The sequence below is a fragment of the Asterias amurensis genome, chromosome 19 (genome assembly GCF_032118995.1).
Source record: "Asterias amurensis chromosome 19, ASM3211899v1".
Lineage (NCBI taxonomy): Eukaryota > Metazoa > Echinodermata > Asteroidea > Forcipulatida > Asteriidae > Asterias > Asterias amurensis.
Window position 1 is genome coordinate 9843361 of NC_092666.1, and position 17261 is coordinate 9860621.

Sequence of the window (17261 nt, forward strand, 5' to 3'; positions counted from 1 at the left end):
GCACTTATGCAGTTGGTTAAAAAATCGGTTTATGAGCTGAAGGAAAAAACGGACTGGGAGCAACTCTATTTATTTCACATTGCGAGCAGTTTTCAAGATGGCGGACAAAAAGGGAAAGCAAGAGCCAAATGTTTTTAATAAATCAAAAGGACCCACCAACGAACAGATTGTTGGAAAGTTCAACCAGCTTAGGCAGGAACAAAGGTCGCTTATGAGCAAGATAGCTGAGCTAGAAGGAGACCAGAATGAACACAGGTAAAACAAAACCTCGAGTTACTTTACGTTACTACTGCGGTGTGACTGTGAGTGTGCACATGCACGTCCCGACACGGGCACGGCGGACGGCCACATGACTCGGTCAGGAAGAGTTTCCGTATGGCGCCACCACTTTTTCATTCGATATGAAATAATATAGTATCTAATTTACCTCAATGAGATATCCCTTTTTGTAAACAAGGGTTAAAAAAGTGGTGGCGCCATACGGAAAGTTATCCCTCGGTCAAACACTCGGCTTTTTTAACAGGCAGATAGATATGTGACTGCATGACGAGACAAGTCGACATTTATATATCTAAATTGGGTTGACTATTACTATACTTGAAAAAAAAGAGATAAGCTAAAGGAAAGTTATGATGAGTTTTATTTTAATTCAATTTTTTTTTTTAAAGTTCTGCTAATGAATCTCAAAAAACCAACCAACATTCCAACAACAAAACCTACCAAGTACCAACAAGACTGAGTTTTAAAAACAACTGTTTGTTTTGTTTGTAAAGTGTGAGACCGTGCTGTGGAGTGTGACTGTTCTTCTGCTGCGCATCATGTGAGAAGTGCAAGTGTGACAGCCGAGTTTCTGTGACAGCTGTCTCTGACTGAGTCACTAACTCAACTTAAGTGTTTTTAACTTTTAAAAATTAAGGGGGAATATAAAAAAAAAAACGGAGGGCAGGCAGTGGTGTCTAGTGCTGGGCGAATAGTGAAATTTTGTTATTCGGATACCGCTGGCCAACTATCCGAAATTAACCGGATATTCAAATAGTTTTTTTGCCGCTAGAGGGCGCTGTTCGTTTGTGAATGAGATCTTTTGGGCGGATTGATATTAGTTTTAGACAGTGTCACTCGGTTCATTCATAAAAATGACCGGATCTAATTTAAAGATGGCGATTTGCTTTTTCTTTTGATCGTGATTGACTCTAAGTGAAGGAAAACTTTTGTAATCTTTGAACAAATTACGTCAGAAATGTCATTGTTTTAACTCTTAACGGAGGTGAGCATAGTTAAATACTTAATATATGCTGTTTTATGCTGTCTTAATAGAAGTTTCATAAGGATTCAGACAAAACATTCATATCAGTTGTCGCCCGACGTCCGCGGATATTCGGATATTAAAGAATATCCGGTTACTCGGTTGTAATTACAGAATTATCCGGTTTGTAAATAGGTATTCGCGCCGTATGCGGATATCCGGTTAAGAAAAAAAAGGCATTCGCGGTTACGGATAGGAAAACCTATTCACCATTAACCGGATATTCGAATAATTCGCCCAGGCCTAGTGGTGTCATGTATTTACTTACACTTACAGTTTGGTGCAAGTATAAAATTAGGCAAAGGGGGACTCACAAATACTTCGTGTCCAAAGTTAAAACTAACACTTGACAGATTGTCCAGCAGCGGCACTTCTCTGGCTAAACACTACAGTCTTTCTGCAATTCCTTATTTTTTATATATTAAATACATTATGTGTTTTTCTGTTTCCTTTTGTCGTAGACTCGTTATAGAAGCCCTGAAGGATGTTAACGGAGAACGAAAATGTTTCCGATTAGTGGGTGGCGTCTTGGTGGAGAGAACAGTCAAGGATGTGACTCCAGCACTCCAACACAACAAAGATCAGGTGCGCTATCCAAGACTCAACAACTGCACAAACACCAACCATTTTATGTTAGAAAAACAAGTAAATGAGTAATTACTGGTCCAGGGGTCGATTTCACCAAGAGTTAGGACTAGTCCTAACTTAGGACTAGGCCTAGGAGATATACAAATTGCATTGATAGTCCTAAGTTAGGACGAGTAACTGGTCCTAATTGAGATAAGACTAGACCTAACTCTTTGTGAAGTCCACCCCTGGATTATATTTACAAGACAGAATCGAAATGAAAAGAGACTAGAATTAAAATGAGGACAGGGTTCTATCTAAACTGTGTCATTTGATCAAAACACTTAGAGGAAACGTTTCTGCAGGATACTCTTCAGGATTTAGAGATATTTGAGATCTCAAACTCAAGTTTGAACATCTTTCTGTTGAGACAAAATTATTGAATTATTGGGTTATTTTTGAGATGCTTGATGCTTAGAGTTAGACACCTAGAAAGCTAACTGCTTGTCCAAGGTGACAGCAGAAATAAAGGTCCCATTTTGCGACTCTGAGCTTGTGTGCACATGCTCAGTATTGGGCGCCTAGGTGTGAGCATGCGCATTACTAGTGAGAACTTAAGAAAAGGATCATCCAAAGTCTTACATTGAACGAAAAACAAGACCACTGGATAATTTTGGTTTTTCCCCATACACCAATGTGTTAGCACTGTAAAATCAGTACTTTCCCCCCCCCGAGTCCTGTGAAAAAATATCATCTAGGCATGTTACTCGGGTGGGACTCGACTTCGAAATCACTGGCCTTGGTAAAATCATATCCTACCTCCATGGTAAAATTGGAGCCCTGGTTTTGTGATACTTATAATACAGGATGAATTAACTCAAGCTAATTGATGTAATAACTTCTCTTTCTTTGCAGCTTGGAAAACTGGTGGAAGCCCTGACGAAGCAGGTAGAAGCTAAAGGCAAAGAGATTAACGACTTCAGAGAGAAACACAATATCAGAGTGAAAGGTGAGCAGGCTCCGGATCAGGCTGATGTATCCAACGACAAAGCCAACACACAAGGAGTCCTGGTCGCTGGAACATAATCCATGTATAATCCCACGTTCAGGGTGAATGAACTTTACTAGAAAATATTGGCCCCGTACCAAGCACTACCCAATGTGGAACTGATCCAATCATTCTTCTTCTCTGTACAGAAGATTATCCATGTTCCGGGAGGAGAGTAAATTATTCATGTTCAAGGACATACTTGTGTGCATGTTTTTATGATGCTGAGTATTTACTTGGGTGCTTGTGAAGAATTATGCATGTTGAGGGGTCATTTGATTTTAAATTTTTATGTTGTGTGATTGATACCAGTTGTTAACGATTAATGCATCGAACCCCAGAACTTAAAGCAAGAGAAAACAAAATTCCCGACCCCAACCCCCTTCGAGCAGGGAAAAAGGAAGTTACAACGCGAGTTTCCGTGATCGGAAAGTTTAGTTTAATAGTATTCCACGATCCAAGCACTTTAAAGTAAACCTTAAACATATTTTTTGTTTTATATTCAGTACTCTTTTTACACCAGTGTCCCAGTTCTTGATTATAATACCAGAATGTCTGTTCAAAGACAAAACCTCAGAAACAAGGTTCAATTTGAAAACTTTATTTCAACTTAATAAGCCTTTTTGAGGTAAGGCGAACGTGATACGCGCATGTCACACGCAGCGACTGATGCCACGCTCAACATGTTTGTGGTCATTAGGTTTACGTGTAAACGCCGCATCGCCTAAAATGCGCACTTCACAGAATAACACATGTTCTATTTCTAGTGGTCAATACGCACAAATTTACCCAAACCTTACAGTGTTGTAGCATTGTGTCCGCCATACCTCAAAAAGGCTTAATACTGATGCTTCTTGTTGAAGTTGAAACCCACCCAAATCCCAGATTAAAACATGTAGTTAGAGATATTCCGCTTAGCGTGTGTAAATACCAATATCTTGGAGTTACTTTTAGGTTTTTTGAATTTCTTTTGTAATATTGTTTTGTAAAGTGTTTTAAATTCCCAGTTTATTAATGCCGCATGCGCTGTGTGAGACACTTGATGCCTACTCTTTTATTTTCTCAGAATAGTTACCTAGATCTCAATTTTGACCTTTCAAAGTTTCTCGTACTGTTCCGTCTCTTCTAAAAACAATCTTCATTCGTCCGATGGAGATGTAGTCACTAGACATGACATTTAAAGACACTGGACACTATTGGTAATTGTCATAGACCAGTATTCTCACTTGGTGTATCTCAACATATGCACAAAATAACAAACCTGTGAAAATTTGAGCTCAATTGGTCGTCGAAGTTGCGAGAGAGTAATGAAAGAAAAAACAACCTTGTTGTACAACTTTGTGCTTTCAGATGCATAATGAAAGGCTCAGTTGAAGCCTTTTATTATTTGAGTGAGAAATGACCTCTTTCTCAAAAACTCCGTTACTTCAGCCCTTTCTCACAATGTTTTATACATGTACTGTCAATAGCTCTCAATTGCTAAATATCAAGCAAGTTTTAATGCCAACAATTATTTTGAGTAATTACCAGTAGTGTCTAGTGCCTATAATCCTTGACAAAAAACACACAAATATTTAGTGCTTACAAGGGCTTAGATAATATCTTCATATGCTACTAAAGTCACCTGGAAATACACATTTTTTTTCTTCAAACATCAGAGTATGTTCATGAACAATAAAATAATTTGTTTCTGCAAGGTTTGTGGAGCTATGTTTTTGAAGTATGAGACCTATACCTTTATACATGTGGCACCTTGTAATGGTTTACAAGATGCTGTTCGGTGAGGTAAATGTCTTAAAGGAACGTTACAGAATTGGTAAGAAACAAAAAGCGTGAAGATCACAGATTTACATGAAACTTACACGGTCTAATGATGATTATGTTAGAAAACATCCCTTGAAATATTTCTGTCTGAAATGTCATATTTGATGAGAAATGAACAAAACTTATTTCCCGTTTTGGAGTTTATCACTCGGTGAGCGTTTTATTTGAATCAACGTCATGCAAAATGAGTAATCTTTCTCCTGATGCAGACGGCCGATCAATCTCAAAATTCTACAGGTTTGTCAGTTTATGTATTATGGTGGATTACATTAAGTGTTTACACTGTCAGCAAAGGTTTCTGTAATGTACCTTTAAGTAAGATTTTAACCTCTACATGGCACATAGTATAAAGTAACAATTACAGTAACTGGTAATATCCATGTACCTTGTGGAAAGCGAGACAAACTATGTCATGGTCGCAGTGTTCTTTTTAAATTTGCAAGCTTTATTAAAACACATGTACAATTCAAATACCTTGTGAGTTGTGTTTTGACTTGTGAAGTACAATCAAATTCGTGGAAAATTACATTACTTGAGAGGGAGCTGTTTCTCACAATGTTTTATACTATCAACCTCTCCCCATTACTCATTACCAAGAAAGGATTTATGCCAATAATTATTCTGAGTAATTACCAATAGTGTCCACTGCCTTTAAGCACTATAGACGATGTGACCTATGTTTACATACATGTACATTCAAACCGCTCTCTGTTGACAAAACACCATACGTCATGTTTCGCTGGGCAAAAAGACGCGTAGTCATGGTGAGATTGCGTGTACTTTCTAGCTGGCTGCCAAAACACAAAGGTTTTGCCCGACGGTATGCGCACGAATCATGTTATGGTTTTCGAGTGACGTCAGAGGTCACATCGTCTATAACCCGAGTTCAAAATGTACACAAAGGAACTGACTAGCATAATGATTTAAATCAAGTTACCATTCAATACAATTTCTTTTAAATTGACATATAATTTATTAAACAATACAAATGTTGTTTATCGGTTCATCAAAGATAATACAGTAAGAAGTCTACCTGTAACGGAAAGGGTAGATTACTGAAAGGTGAAAATAAATTTATACAATACAACCGAGTGAATCGGTTTGATGCGATCACTTCAAGATCATTTACTCTTCTTATTATAAAGAATAGGAAATTAAAGTAACACAACAATTTGCGCACTGGGATAATCATGTGCTGTGTAAGAGTGCATGGATGTAACGCACACAGGCAATACGATGTGTGCATTTTGCGGAGGTGTGTGCTGCATCTTCAAGGGATCAAAAATACCAGAAGATTCAGAAGGACTGGGGCCAGTTGGCACAACCAATAAGTTTGATTATGCTTATTACTGGGTGTGACAATCAAATCTTATGCCCCAAGTCCCAACAACTTAGTGTTGAATGACAAAGGAGTACAGGAATTAAGAGGATTCGGACTCGCTCTCGGCAAACTGCCTTGTCTGTAATAATCTATACTTTTTTTTGTTCAGGGGTGTCAGATTGAACAACCGTTAACTACCTTGCAGCCAGGGATGGGGATCACACCATGTCTTTTAATATTTGATCTGGGTTTGAATTTGGGGGAGAAAATCCACAAGATTGGGGGACTTGTAGCTCGGAATCTTTACTGGACCAGGAATTTATTTACAAGACCAGAATCAAAATGAGAAGACACTAGAATCAAAATGAGAACATGGTTTGATCACCTAAACTGTTTCATTTGAAAAAAGACAAGAAAAAAAGTGATCTCTTTTGTTTTATTGATCATACTCAACAGGATTGAAAAACACTTTGTGAACATTTAAACGCCATTCTTTTGAGACAAAGATTTTAATTCAAAATAAAATAAGATAAAAAAACACCAGAATTTTAATGTCTTGAGCTTTTGCCCCGACACTGAAATCACTGGTTCGGATCAAGTGGCCAAGTGTAAATTTTGAGCCCTGCTGATGTATGATGCTCTTGTTTGTGAAACTACACAAGCAACATTTACAACTGATCAGACACACAACTAGCCATGACACTCCTCTCTCAATACTCCTGGACAAGAACACCCAACAGTTGTGGGTTCAAATCCCACCCGAGTAATATGCCTGTGATTTTTTCCACAAAACTTGGGGGTAAGTACTGAGTATACAGTGCAAACACACATCAGTGTATAATATGGGTAAAAACCAAAATGAATATTCTCTATCCCCGATGAAAATTTAACATCTATGAAATCGTTTGCAGTACCCGTTGCTAAAACATAGGGTTTGAACTGCCTCTAGCTACCAGGCAGTCTCGATGGTCTAGTTGGTATGACACTGCTCTAGAATTGCAAAGGTCGTGGGTTTGAATCCCAACCGAGTAATATGACTGTGATATTTTTTCACAGAGCTCGAGTACATGTAAGTACCGAGTAGACAGTGCTAACACACATCGGTGTATATGGGTAAAAACCACAATGAATAACGCCCAACCTACAGACCCCTATCGAAGAGGTGGAGCACTCATACCAAGAGCAACTCTCTGATGACCTGAGGATGGTTGGTATTGGATTGAACCAGCTTCACCAAGCCATTTAAAATGCAGAATAACATAAACAGAACGATTATCAAATCAAACAAATTGTAGCCACCGAGCAACGCCTGTGCGCTTTCACCATGATGATGGTAGTTCTGTTGTTCATATTTTATAAATATACAACCGGTGTTCCATTTAGGTGGAACTAACTTTACACTTTGCCCGAGTATCTGTAGTATTTCTGGAAGTCGTTGTAGAACGTCTTGAAGATTTCTCTAAGATTGAGCGGCATGTTAGCATTCAAGAAGTCAATCGCTCTTTCATCAGCTACATCCAGTAGGTTATACACACCTGTTACTAAGGTTTTCTGCAGACAAACACAACAAAAGAAGAATAATCAAATACTTTCGAATCTCAGATTGTGCTCCGTGGACACATCAGTTTTATGGGTCGATGTGGCTGGTTGTCAAAAGCACACTTGCATGCGTGCCGTGCTATTAAATCTGTTGACCCCCTGTACGATGAGACCAGTCCTGAGATCTATCAGCAATAGGCTTCATGTTCCTCGTGCTCGCCTAGCCATGCAGGGACAGGGCCTTTTCCAACATAGCACCAAGACTCTGGAATTCACTTCTTAAATACCTCAGACAAATGCATAATATTACACTCTTCAAGCAGAAACTCAAAAGGCACTTGTTCCACTTGCTTTCCAAACAAATTTCTTCTATTAGACCGTTGCTTTGAATGATTTACAGGAATGTGCGCCTTACAAAAGCTGTACTATTATTATTATTATTATTATTATAAAACAAACACAAACAAAAAAACTCAAACAAGGGAAATATATATAGAAGAAATGCGACAAGAAATTAACCCCCAATTATCATAGAAGTGCTTGATGCTGCTCACAATGTGAGACCTGTGACACATACCTTAAATAGAGGGAGTAATGTTCCTTTCTGTAGTTCAGCGATGTAATCAGCAACCAGAAACACTGCCAGTTTATTAACGTCCTCCTTGTATGTTGCTATCATGGTCAGCAGCCTACAAAAGAATAGCTTGTCAGATTAGGGCTTGATTCACCAAAAGTTAATCAGTCTTTATTACTAAGCAATTTGTGATGTCACATTACAAATCACTATGGCAATATTGACAAATCATCTTAAAGGAACGTTACAGAACTGGTAAGAAACAAAAGTCGTGAAGATCACAGATTTACATAAAACTTACACGGTCTAATGATGAAATGTCATATTTGATGAGAAATCAAGAATCTAACTTCGCGTTTGGAGTTTATCGCTAAGTGAGCGTTTTATTCATCTTTATTATGGCATCAATGCAATGCTAAATTTTGTAATCGGCTTTTCACTATTCTCTCGTGACCAAGTCGGCCAATCGATCTCAAACTTCTAAAGGTTTGCCAGTTTAGGTATATGGTGGTTTACATAAAGTGCTTACACTGTCATCAACTGATTTGTTAGCAAAAACCAATTCTGTAATGTTCCTTTAAGATGAATCTTAATGGTTTGTGAAATCGGCCACAGTTTATAGACGTTACCCTTGAGTTATGCAGATCAGGGCCCCATTCCAAAAAAAGTTAATATTGTTCTCAACTGCAAATCACTCTTTCTGGCTAAGCAATTTGATGATGTCACAATAGTATCACTACATGGAAATATTGACAACTCATCTTAAGCTGAGCCGCAATGGTTTGTGTAATCGGCCACAGTTTACAGACGTTACCTTTGTACATTGCTAACATGATCAGGAGCCTGAACAAGAATGGCTTGTGATATCAGTTTATTGATGTCGCCCTTGGACGTTTATATTAATTGTTTCAGTATTTTTTGTAAGGCATTTTTGGCCTTTGAAAAAGTAAGATAATTTTAGCAAGTACAAGGGCTGACCTACTTGTAATAATGTTGTAATAATTTTATAATAATTTTATAATAATTTTTGGGGGCTAATCATCCTTACTCGCAGCTGAGAGCTGAATTGCGAAGGACGCGGCTACAACGTGTTCGAGAAGCAGGCATGCAAGGGCGCCTTTGGCTGGCAGCCACATCAACCAATTATGACAACGGAACACAGCCAAGATCTAAAGTGTTTGATTTTTCCCCGAGGGAGGAAAACCGGATGTTCTGGAAAACCCTCGTGGCACAGTAGACAACCAACGCACAACTCAACTCACATTATGGCCCCGACCGGGAATCGAACCGGGGTCACCTTGGTGAGAGGCGAGCGCTTTACGCAGACGTCAACCATGCCACCTTGTACACATGGTGTAAGCTTTTATTGACTTTACAGGTTTAATTAACAAATCAAATTCTGATTTTTCAAAGGGGAAACAAATCAGAAAATTTATGATCAGTTTAATCAGGGAGGAAGGGAAGGTCAAGACAAATTTAAATGGGGGGACCTCTGTGGAAAAGGAGAAGGCAAACATAAAGTAATGATATGATTGTCTAAATGCAATTAAAGGCAGTGGACACTATTGGTAATTACTCAAAATAGTTATCAGCATAAAACCTTACTTGGTACTGAGTAATAGAGAGCGGTTGGTAGTATAAAACATTTAGAGAAACACCTCCCTCTAAAGTGACCTAGTTTTGGAGAAAGAAGTTATTTTCCACGAATTTGATTTCAAGACCTCAAGTTTAGAACTTGAGGTCTCGAAATCAAGCATCTGAAAGCACACAACTTCGTGTGACAAGAGTGTTTTTTCTTTCATAGTTATCTCGAAACTCCGACGACCGATCAAGCTCAAATTTTCACAGGTTTGTTATTTTATGCATACGTTGAGATACACCAAGTGAGAAGACTGCTCTTTGACAATTACCAATAGTGTACACTGTCTTTAAACTCACCTTTCCATATTTTCTGCACACATATACAAGTCATGATCGCTTAATCTGTCACTGGTACCTGGCCTCTGTTGGCCTCTCTGCATTACAGTCTTCAGAAGATGTTTATCTTATGGTTAAGAAAACATTGTGCACAAAAGTCGTACATCTTCACCCATCAAAAAATATTCTATAAAACACTAGTGCAGTAGTTTCAATCCTGAAGTTATTCACTACGATTCTCAGTGAACAAATTATATTACATCATAATTAAACCATCAAAGTCTTTGGATTGAAAGGTTCATTTATTTTAAAGAAAGAAATTATGTAAATGTTACTTAAATATTATATAAGTTTAATAAAACTTAAATATGATTTAAGTTACATTTTACAATCACTCCTAATACCCCGTTCGCACATAGACGCCACTTCTACTATGATGGAAAAGTGGTCGAGAGTGTGGCCAATCGCAGACCAATTGGGTCTAAACGTGGGAGGATCTCCATGGGCGTGGTTTGGTCGGGGTGGGATCTCCCAGGTCGGGAAGCTGCATTCTCTCCCTTCGCTTATTTTGAACACTGTAAGCATAGCCGGGTCGAAGCCAACAATGAGCGGGGAAAAGTCAAAGTGGGAACGCCATTAGCGCACAAGCAGTGTGGCCGCATTGTGGTGAGATCGCAGCACTGTCGGCAACCATTTCGAATTAGAAAACTACTAGATCGGCATCTGTCTCAGGTGTAACTGTAGTGACAGCGAGTCAGCAACAGTGTTGACATAGAAGCAGTACTTTTGTACAAAATAAATGCATTGAAATGAAAATGTTGCGTGCAGTCTTTAATTTGCATTATCGCTTGATTTTGACGGCGATTGTGTCCCGACTTGATACATTTTTGAGATCCCGGTGATCGGCATGGTCTTCGTAAGGTCGTAGGGTGTGTGAACGGGTATAAGCTAGGAGCCTCTTCAGACTGGTGACCATGTCCAAGGCTGGACTGCTTTTTATATCCTTGCTTGGTTGGTCATAGAGGGCTTGGTAGACATGATTTGGACTAGTCATGAATTGTTATCCCAGTACATGCCCTGGATAAATAAACACTTCCTAGGTTTTGTTTACAAAGCTTGTCTGACTTAAATGAATATTTTTCTTAACAAAAAGGATATTTTGAAGACATGCAAAGTAGCTCGCCAATGACGTCATCACTGTCCTAGGGTAGCCAATCAAAAGATGTCTTAATATCTGGCACAGTGTGTTGAACACCAATGGGAACTCGGCATCAGTTACCATGGTTACGGGTATCAAAACGCAAAAGTGTTGGGCATACATTGCATCGTCAGGTAGAACAAGAGACTAAATCAGAAAAAAAGTAAAATACCTAAAATTGAACTAATATTTAAACAAACAGTGTTCGATAGATGAAAATTTGCATCGGGATAATGAATATTAATTTTGGTTTTTAATTACCCGTATAAATATACACCAATGTGTGTAAGCACTGGGTACTCACTACTTTCCCGGGACGCTGCTTTGGAATTGCAAAGGTCGTGGGTTCTGTGATATTCTTTCACAGAGGTCAGGAAAATACTGACGGAGTATACAGTGCTTATACACACGTCAGGTACAACCAAAATTAAACAGTGTTCAGTTGGAAATAATCAAATTTTAAAATGGTGATTAAAATCAAGTATGTACTGAGAAACAACATTTTTGAACACAGGCATGATAGTTGCCTTGGAAAAAAAAAAATAGGCAAGTTCTTTTTTTAGTACAAGGGTCGACCTACATGTACACATGATGTAGGCTCTAGTAGGACATAAAAAACCTTGATAATACTCCAAAAAGATGGCTCGCACAAGTTTAAAAAGCACCAGAAATAAAAAAAAATTACAAAAGGCAGAAACAAATTTACTTTCTAGGCATTATTATCAATAACCCTTTTTTTTATTTTACCAAGGGCAACAAAAATCGGAGAAAAAACTAAAGCAGGAAGAAAATTATGTCTGTAACAGAGCATCTTCATGTCAGATATGACGCTGTTGAAAATCGAGAACAAAGTCTCTACAAAATCGAGACACAACGTTTTTTGCTCAAAATACTGTTTGCAATTTGTTAAAATTGGTTTTCAGAAAAATAAATATCCACAAACGTGTCTTCTGAATTGTTGATTTGACTTACCTCTCCATGTTCAATAATACTGGTAACGGCTCGTAGAACAGACAAAGCTATAGCGCCACCTGTAGTCCAGTCTTGAACAGCATCTAGCAGAACGCTCATCAAGTTATGAATAAGCTGAAATAAATAACAAGAAATGTTTTTGAATTTTACAATTTTAGTTTGTATGGTTGGAGTTTTAGCACCGTTTAATACTTTCTAATTTTATATCGTTCATTTTATAAAATACAAATATGCTTTGTGATTCAAATTCTGGTAGAAGACAAATAACCATGTATTTTTGTTCTCCTTCTTCTCTACTTGCAAATGCAGACTTGCGAATAAACTGTATGACACTACATAGTTCAAGCTGAGCTCCTTTCCCAAATTATTCCGACTTGAAACCTGGTCCCAATTTCATAGAGCTGCTTAAGCACAAAATTTTGCTGAAGCAAAACAAAAAATCTTTGCTTAGTAAAATCAGATTATCGACCAAGAGTCCACTCAATTGTTATGCTAACTAAACAACAGCTAAACACCAGTCACAAGCAATGTATATGGCATGAAATTTTTGCCAGTCACATGTGAAAAATAAGCGAGCTATTTTTGCGCTGAAGCAATTTTTTTGCTATGAAATTGGCCCAAGCGAGGGTCACACTTTGACAAAGGTTTTCTAAACAAACATTGCCCAACCATCTTGTCTTGACTTTCACCTTTGAGACCTCGGTTCAAATCCCACTGGGGGCACTGTGTGGATTGGGTTTTCAGTTCCTACTTGATTGCGTGGGTTTTCCCTGGAACAATTCTCAGGGGTTCTCCTCCCACATCTAAAACTGAAACTTCCTTCCTTATTTTCTCTCCATTTGGGCATTTGGGATTTAATTGGGGAATGTAGGCCTATTTTTTTTCTTTTTTCTTGTAATGCTTTTCATTTTGCTGTTAAGCTCTTTGAGGAATGCCAATTCATACTGCGCCATATAAATACTGTTTTATTATTATTATTATATTATTGGGCCCATGCCCAGGTAAAGTGATTACGTTTGCTTTTCTGAGAGTCCTTGGCTTCACAACCAGAATTAATAAATAAAATGAAATTAAAAAAAAGAAGTGATTTTTATATCGAACCTTGGGAGTAACTTCAGCCAAGGCTCCTTGTGACTCCTCCGATTCAATACTGCTTGGTAACAGTTGCCATGCCAACAAGGCTCCACGGAGGTTCTTATGACTAGCATCGTCATCTTTACTGGGTGCCTAGACAACCGGAAACAAAGAAGACCAAAAGTCAATACAAAAAACTTATTCCACAAACTGTTTCCCTCATGTTTCGACCCTAGCAGAATTTAGCCTCTGCATTTTAAAATGTATAAATTTGTTTTAATGAGATATCGCCCAACTCACGAGGACGGACAGCCACTTCAAGGTGAGGGCTACACTTAAAGGCAGTGGACACTATTGGTAATTACTCAAAATAATTATTATCATAAAACCCTACTTGGTAACGAGTAATGGGGAGAGGTTGATAGTATAAAACATTGTGTGAAACGGCTCCCTCTGAAGTGACGTAGTTTTCGAGAAAGAAGCAATTTTCCACGAATTGGATTTGGAGACCTGAAGTTTAGAGATTGAGGTCTCGAAATCAAGCATCTGAAAGCACACAACTTGTGTGATAAGGGTGTTTTCTCTTTCATTATTATCTCGCAACTTTGACGACCAATTGAGCTCAAATTTTCACAGGTTTGTTCTTTTATGCATATGTTAAGATACACCAAGTGAGAAGACTAGTCTTTGACAATTACCAATAGTGTCCAATGCCTTTAACTGACTTCTGCTATCGACCCAAATCAACTGGCACCAGAGGCACATTGCCACCTGTACTCCTGTGGCTGAAACAGGGTTACCCTACCCCAGTCATAGTCCGTTAGGATGTACGCATGCGCTCTTTTGAACAATTGAATTCACCATTTTCTTATTATTTGAGTCCCACACGACAAAGTGTAATGATTATAGCGCAGGCCTTAGATGAGATTGGGCTACGAAGAGCCCTTGTTTTTCAGGCCCACTTGCAACAGTCCTTCTGAATCCTTCTCTTTGACAAATGGATATTTGTCTCCGATCACTGTAAGAGTGGAAACTTGACAAAAAAATTTGAAAAACTTACTGTATCTTTTAATAGATCACTTAAAGACATCTGCAGCTGGACCATATCCATTGTCCCAACAATTCTTTCAAAAGTAGTCTGAAACTCTGAAGAACAAAAAAATAAATAAATAAACGAATGTTATTATTTGGAGATGTTTATTTAATAATAATAATAACTTTCGATTTATATAGCGCCTAATAACTAACACTTAATTCTCTAAGCGCTTTACATTAGTGCCCTGGTCATAGGGCCAATAACATCCCTTTTTAATGTTTCTCAGCTCCCTTGGGAGTATACAACCTGGGCAACAGTTTATATCGCTCCAAAGGCTTTTTCATTCACAATATCAACCTCTACCCTCGCAGGTACCCATTTATTCCCCTGGGTGAAGAGAAGCAATTATAGTAAAGTATCTTGCTCAAGGACACAAGTGTCACGACCGGGATTCGAACCCACACTCCGGTGAAAACGCACCAGAACTTGAATTCGATGCTCTTAACCACTCGGCCATGACACTCTAAAAGCAGTTCTTGCTTAATGGCATTTGGTAAGGTTGGATTGCTAAAGCAAACGGCTCTTTGTGGCGTGTCATGGCCGAGCGGTTAAGAGCACTGGATTCAAGCTCTGGTGTTTGATCGGCAGAGTGTGGGTTCGTGACACTTCCGCTATGCAAAATTGGGGAGGTAGTACTTTCTGCTCTACCGGTCAGGCTTCAGATTGATGATACTCAAGCCTACATCCGTATGGACTGTAAAAAGGGAAACCCTGTTTCAGCCCTAGAAGTAGGTGGCAACGGCCTCTGGAAAAAAATAATTGTAGCCCACACCTTTAAGTGGCCTTCAGGCCTTGTGTGTCTGGCGACTTGCAAAAAAAATAAAAATTTAAATGTCATAGGTTCAAATTCCACTGTGGATTTTTTGCCTTTGGATTTTTCCCCCCCCAAAGAACTCAGGAAGGTATCAAACGTACACAGTGTCAGCCAGGTTCATACTTCCTGCCAATGCAATTGCAATACAAATTTTGACATCACTAAATAACTTGCAACGCATAATTCGTAGCAGTTGAAATGCGCTCAATACCTGCGAAACATTCGCTGAGAAAACTGATGTCAAAACTAATTTCGCATTCGCAAGAAGAATGAAACGGGCTTCCTACACAGTTAAAACATATTATAAAAGTCACTTACCATTTCTCATTTCCTCCGTCCATTCGTCCCTGGTACCCATCAGCGATATCAAAGCCAGCCACATCGAACTGGTGTCCATGCCACTCGTGCTCACACTACAATGTCGACCAATGAAAATAGAGCTCGTTTGCATAAACGTAAGGCAGCAACCAATCATCGGACAGCTCTTATCGTCAGCTGATGTGAAATAATAAGAGATTTCTGACAACAATAAGTTGATAAGATTCCTCCATTGTTTGGCTGTGACTGTCACCACGGAGACGTTCGTTTCCATGGCGTCAGAGTCATCTTTAGAACTCTCAGCCGATGTTTCAAAACTAATCTTAGTGAAACGGAGGGCGAACTTTACAAGTCCTGTCGCAACTTTCGTCATGTGGTGAAACAAACGTGGACTCTTTCTCGAGCATTCAACGTATTTCATGACAGCGCTGAGTGCATTAATGATCCCTGGTATCCTGTCTTCGACCGACTCGCTGGTTTGGGATATGAGCGATCCCCTGTTGCCGGCTAAAATTGCATTGAGGAGTGTCGTGCAGGTAGTTAAGAGTGGAATGCTTTGAGTCAGGAGGTCGTTGGGATTCTTAGACTTGGTCAGATGCTTGACGAGTTCACTCAACCTGGATTCCACCTGAAATTCAAACAAAAACAAATTCTTTATACCAAATACAGAGTAGGCAATCCAGCTAGCGTGTGGCCTCATTCCTCCAATATCATCTTCCCTTATGTCACTCCACAGGGGTTCCAAGGGTAATCGATCTTGCCTCACCATTTTTCTGAACATGCCATGCTTGCTCATTACCCCTCGAGTCAGTTCGTTAAAATTGTGCTGGAATCTTGCACTTTAGGCTTTTGGCCGATCCACTCCATGCGTCTTCTCAAGTATGGTAACCCGCAAAAGAGGCACTGTGTCAACGAGCAACTGGTCCCCTCTCATTCTTCATTGATCTTTGATCTTTTTTCACAGGACTCGGGAAAGTACTGAGTATACAGTGCTAACACACATCAGTGAATGGGGAAAAAAACCAAAAAAACAATAATAATAATAATGTTCTTTATCACCGATGCAAATTTAACATCTCTTATATCGTTGCGGTACCCGCTGCCAAAACATAGGATTCGAACTGCCTCTAGCTACCGGACAACCTCGGTAGTCTGGTTGGTAAGACACTGCTCTAGAATTGCAACGGTCGTGGGTTCGAAATCCCACTCGAGGAACATGCCTGTGATATTTTTTCACAGGACTCGGGAAAGTACTGAGTATACAGTGCTAACACACATCGGTGTATAGGTAAAACGTCCCCCCTGCCCATTGTAGCGGGCTGGGGATTTTGTTTTGTAAATTCAGGAACAATAAACAGACAAGCCAGTCCAAAGAATTTTAATCAGTACATTGGTGCTTTAACTGGCATCAAGTCAGTGAACCTGTTACTTGGAAGAAAAAAAATGCCTTCATAATTTTAAACTTGAACAAAAAAATAAAAAAATTAAAGGAATGCATGAAACAATATATATATACCATAATGCAATAGTCACTGGCAGCAGCTTCCTGATTGGTCATATGCATGACTCTTTTCAGCCAATAGGTGAGCAGTTCTTCGGTGACATCATTCAAGTCTCCGGAGCTCTGTTCTGTTTGCGTCGTACTCTTTTGGAACATCTACAAGATGACATAAAGAAGGGTTTGCTAAGATTTGAA

At 39.0% G+C, this 17261-nt stretch overlaps 2 protein-coding genes across 2 annotated transcripts in view; one reads left to right on the forward strand and one right to left on the reverse strand.

Moving 5' to 3' along the window:
- Window positions 1-73: 73 nt before the first annotated feature.
- LOC139951349 (prefoldin subunit 2-like) lies at window positions 74-4632 on the forward strand. Its single transcript, XM_071950199.1, has 3 exons — window positions 74-255; window positions 1765-1888; window positions 2786-4632. The coding sequence occupies exons 1-3, from the start codon at window positions 98-100 to the stop codon at window positions 2954-2956; spliced, it is 453 nt and encodes a 150-aa protein (XP_071806300.1). The 5' UTR covers window positions 74-97; the 3' UTR covers window positions 2957-4632.
- Window positions 4633-4772: 140 nt separating this feature from the next.
- Window positions 4773-17261, reverse strand: part of LOC139951348 (unhealthy ribosome biogenesis protein 2 homolog) — a 31632-nt gene continuing 19143 nt past the window's right edge. The window contains exons 19-27 of the mRNA XM_071950198.1: window positions 17082-17222; window positions 15566-16193; window positions 14398-14483; window positions 13365-13490; window positions 12264-12377; window positions 11250-11438; window positions 10115-10212; window positions 8180-8291; window positions 4773-7614 (exon numbers count right to left, since the gene is read on the reverse strand). Of these exons, the coding sequence (XP_071806299.1) occupies window positions 7459-7614; window positions 8180-8291; window positions 10115-10212; window positions 11250-11438; window positions 12264-12377; window positions 13365-13490; window positions 14398-14483; window positions 15566-16193; window positions 17082-17222 (1650 nt within the window). The 3' untranslated portion in view covers window positions 4773-7458. The remainder of the gene's footprint in view (window positions 7615-8179; window positions 8292-10114; window positions 10213-11249; window positions 11439-12263; window positions 12378-13364; window positions 13491-14397; window positions 14484-15565; window positions 16194-17081; window positions 17223-17261) is intronic.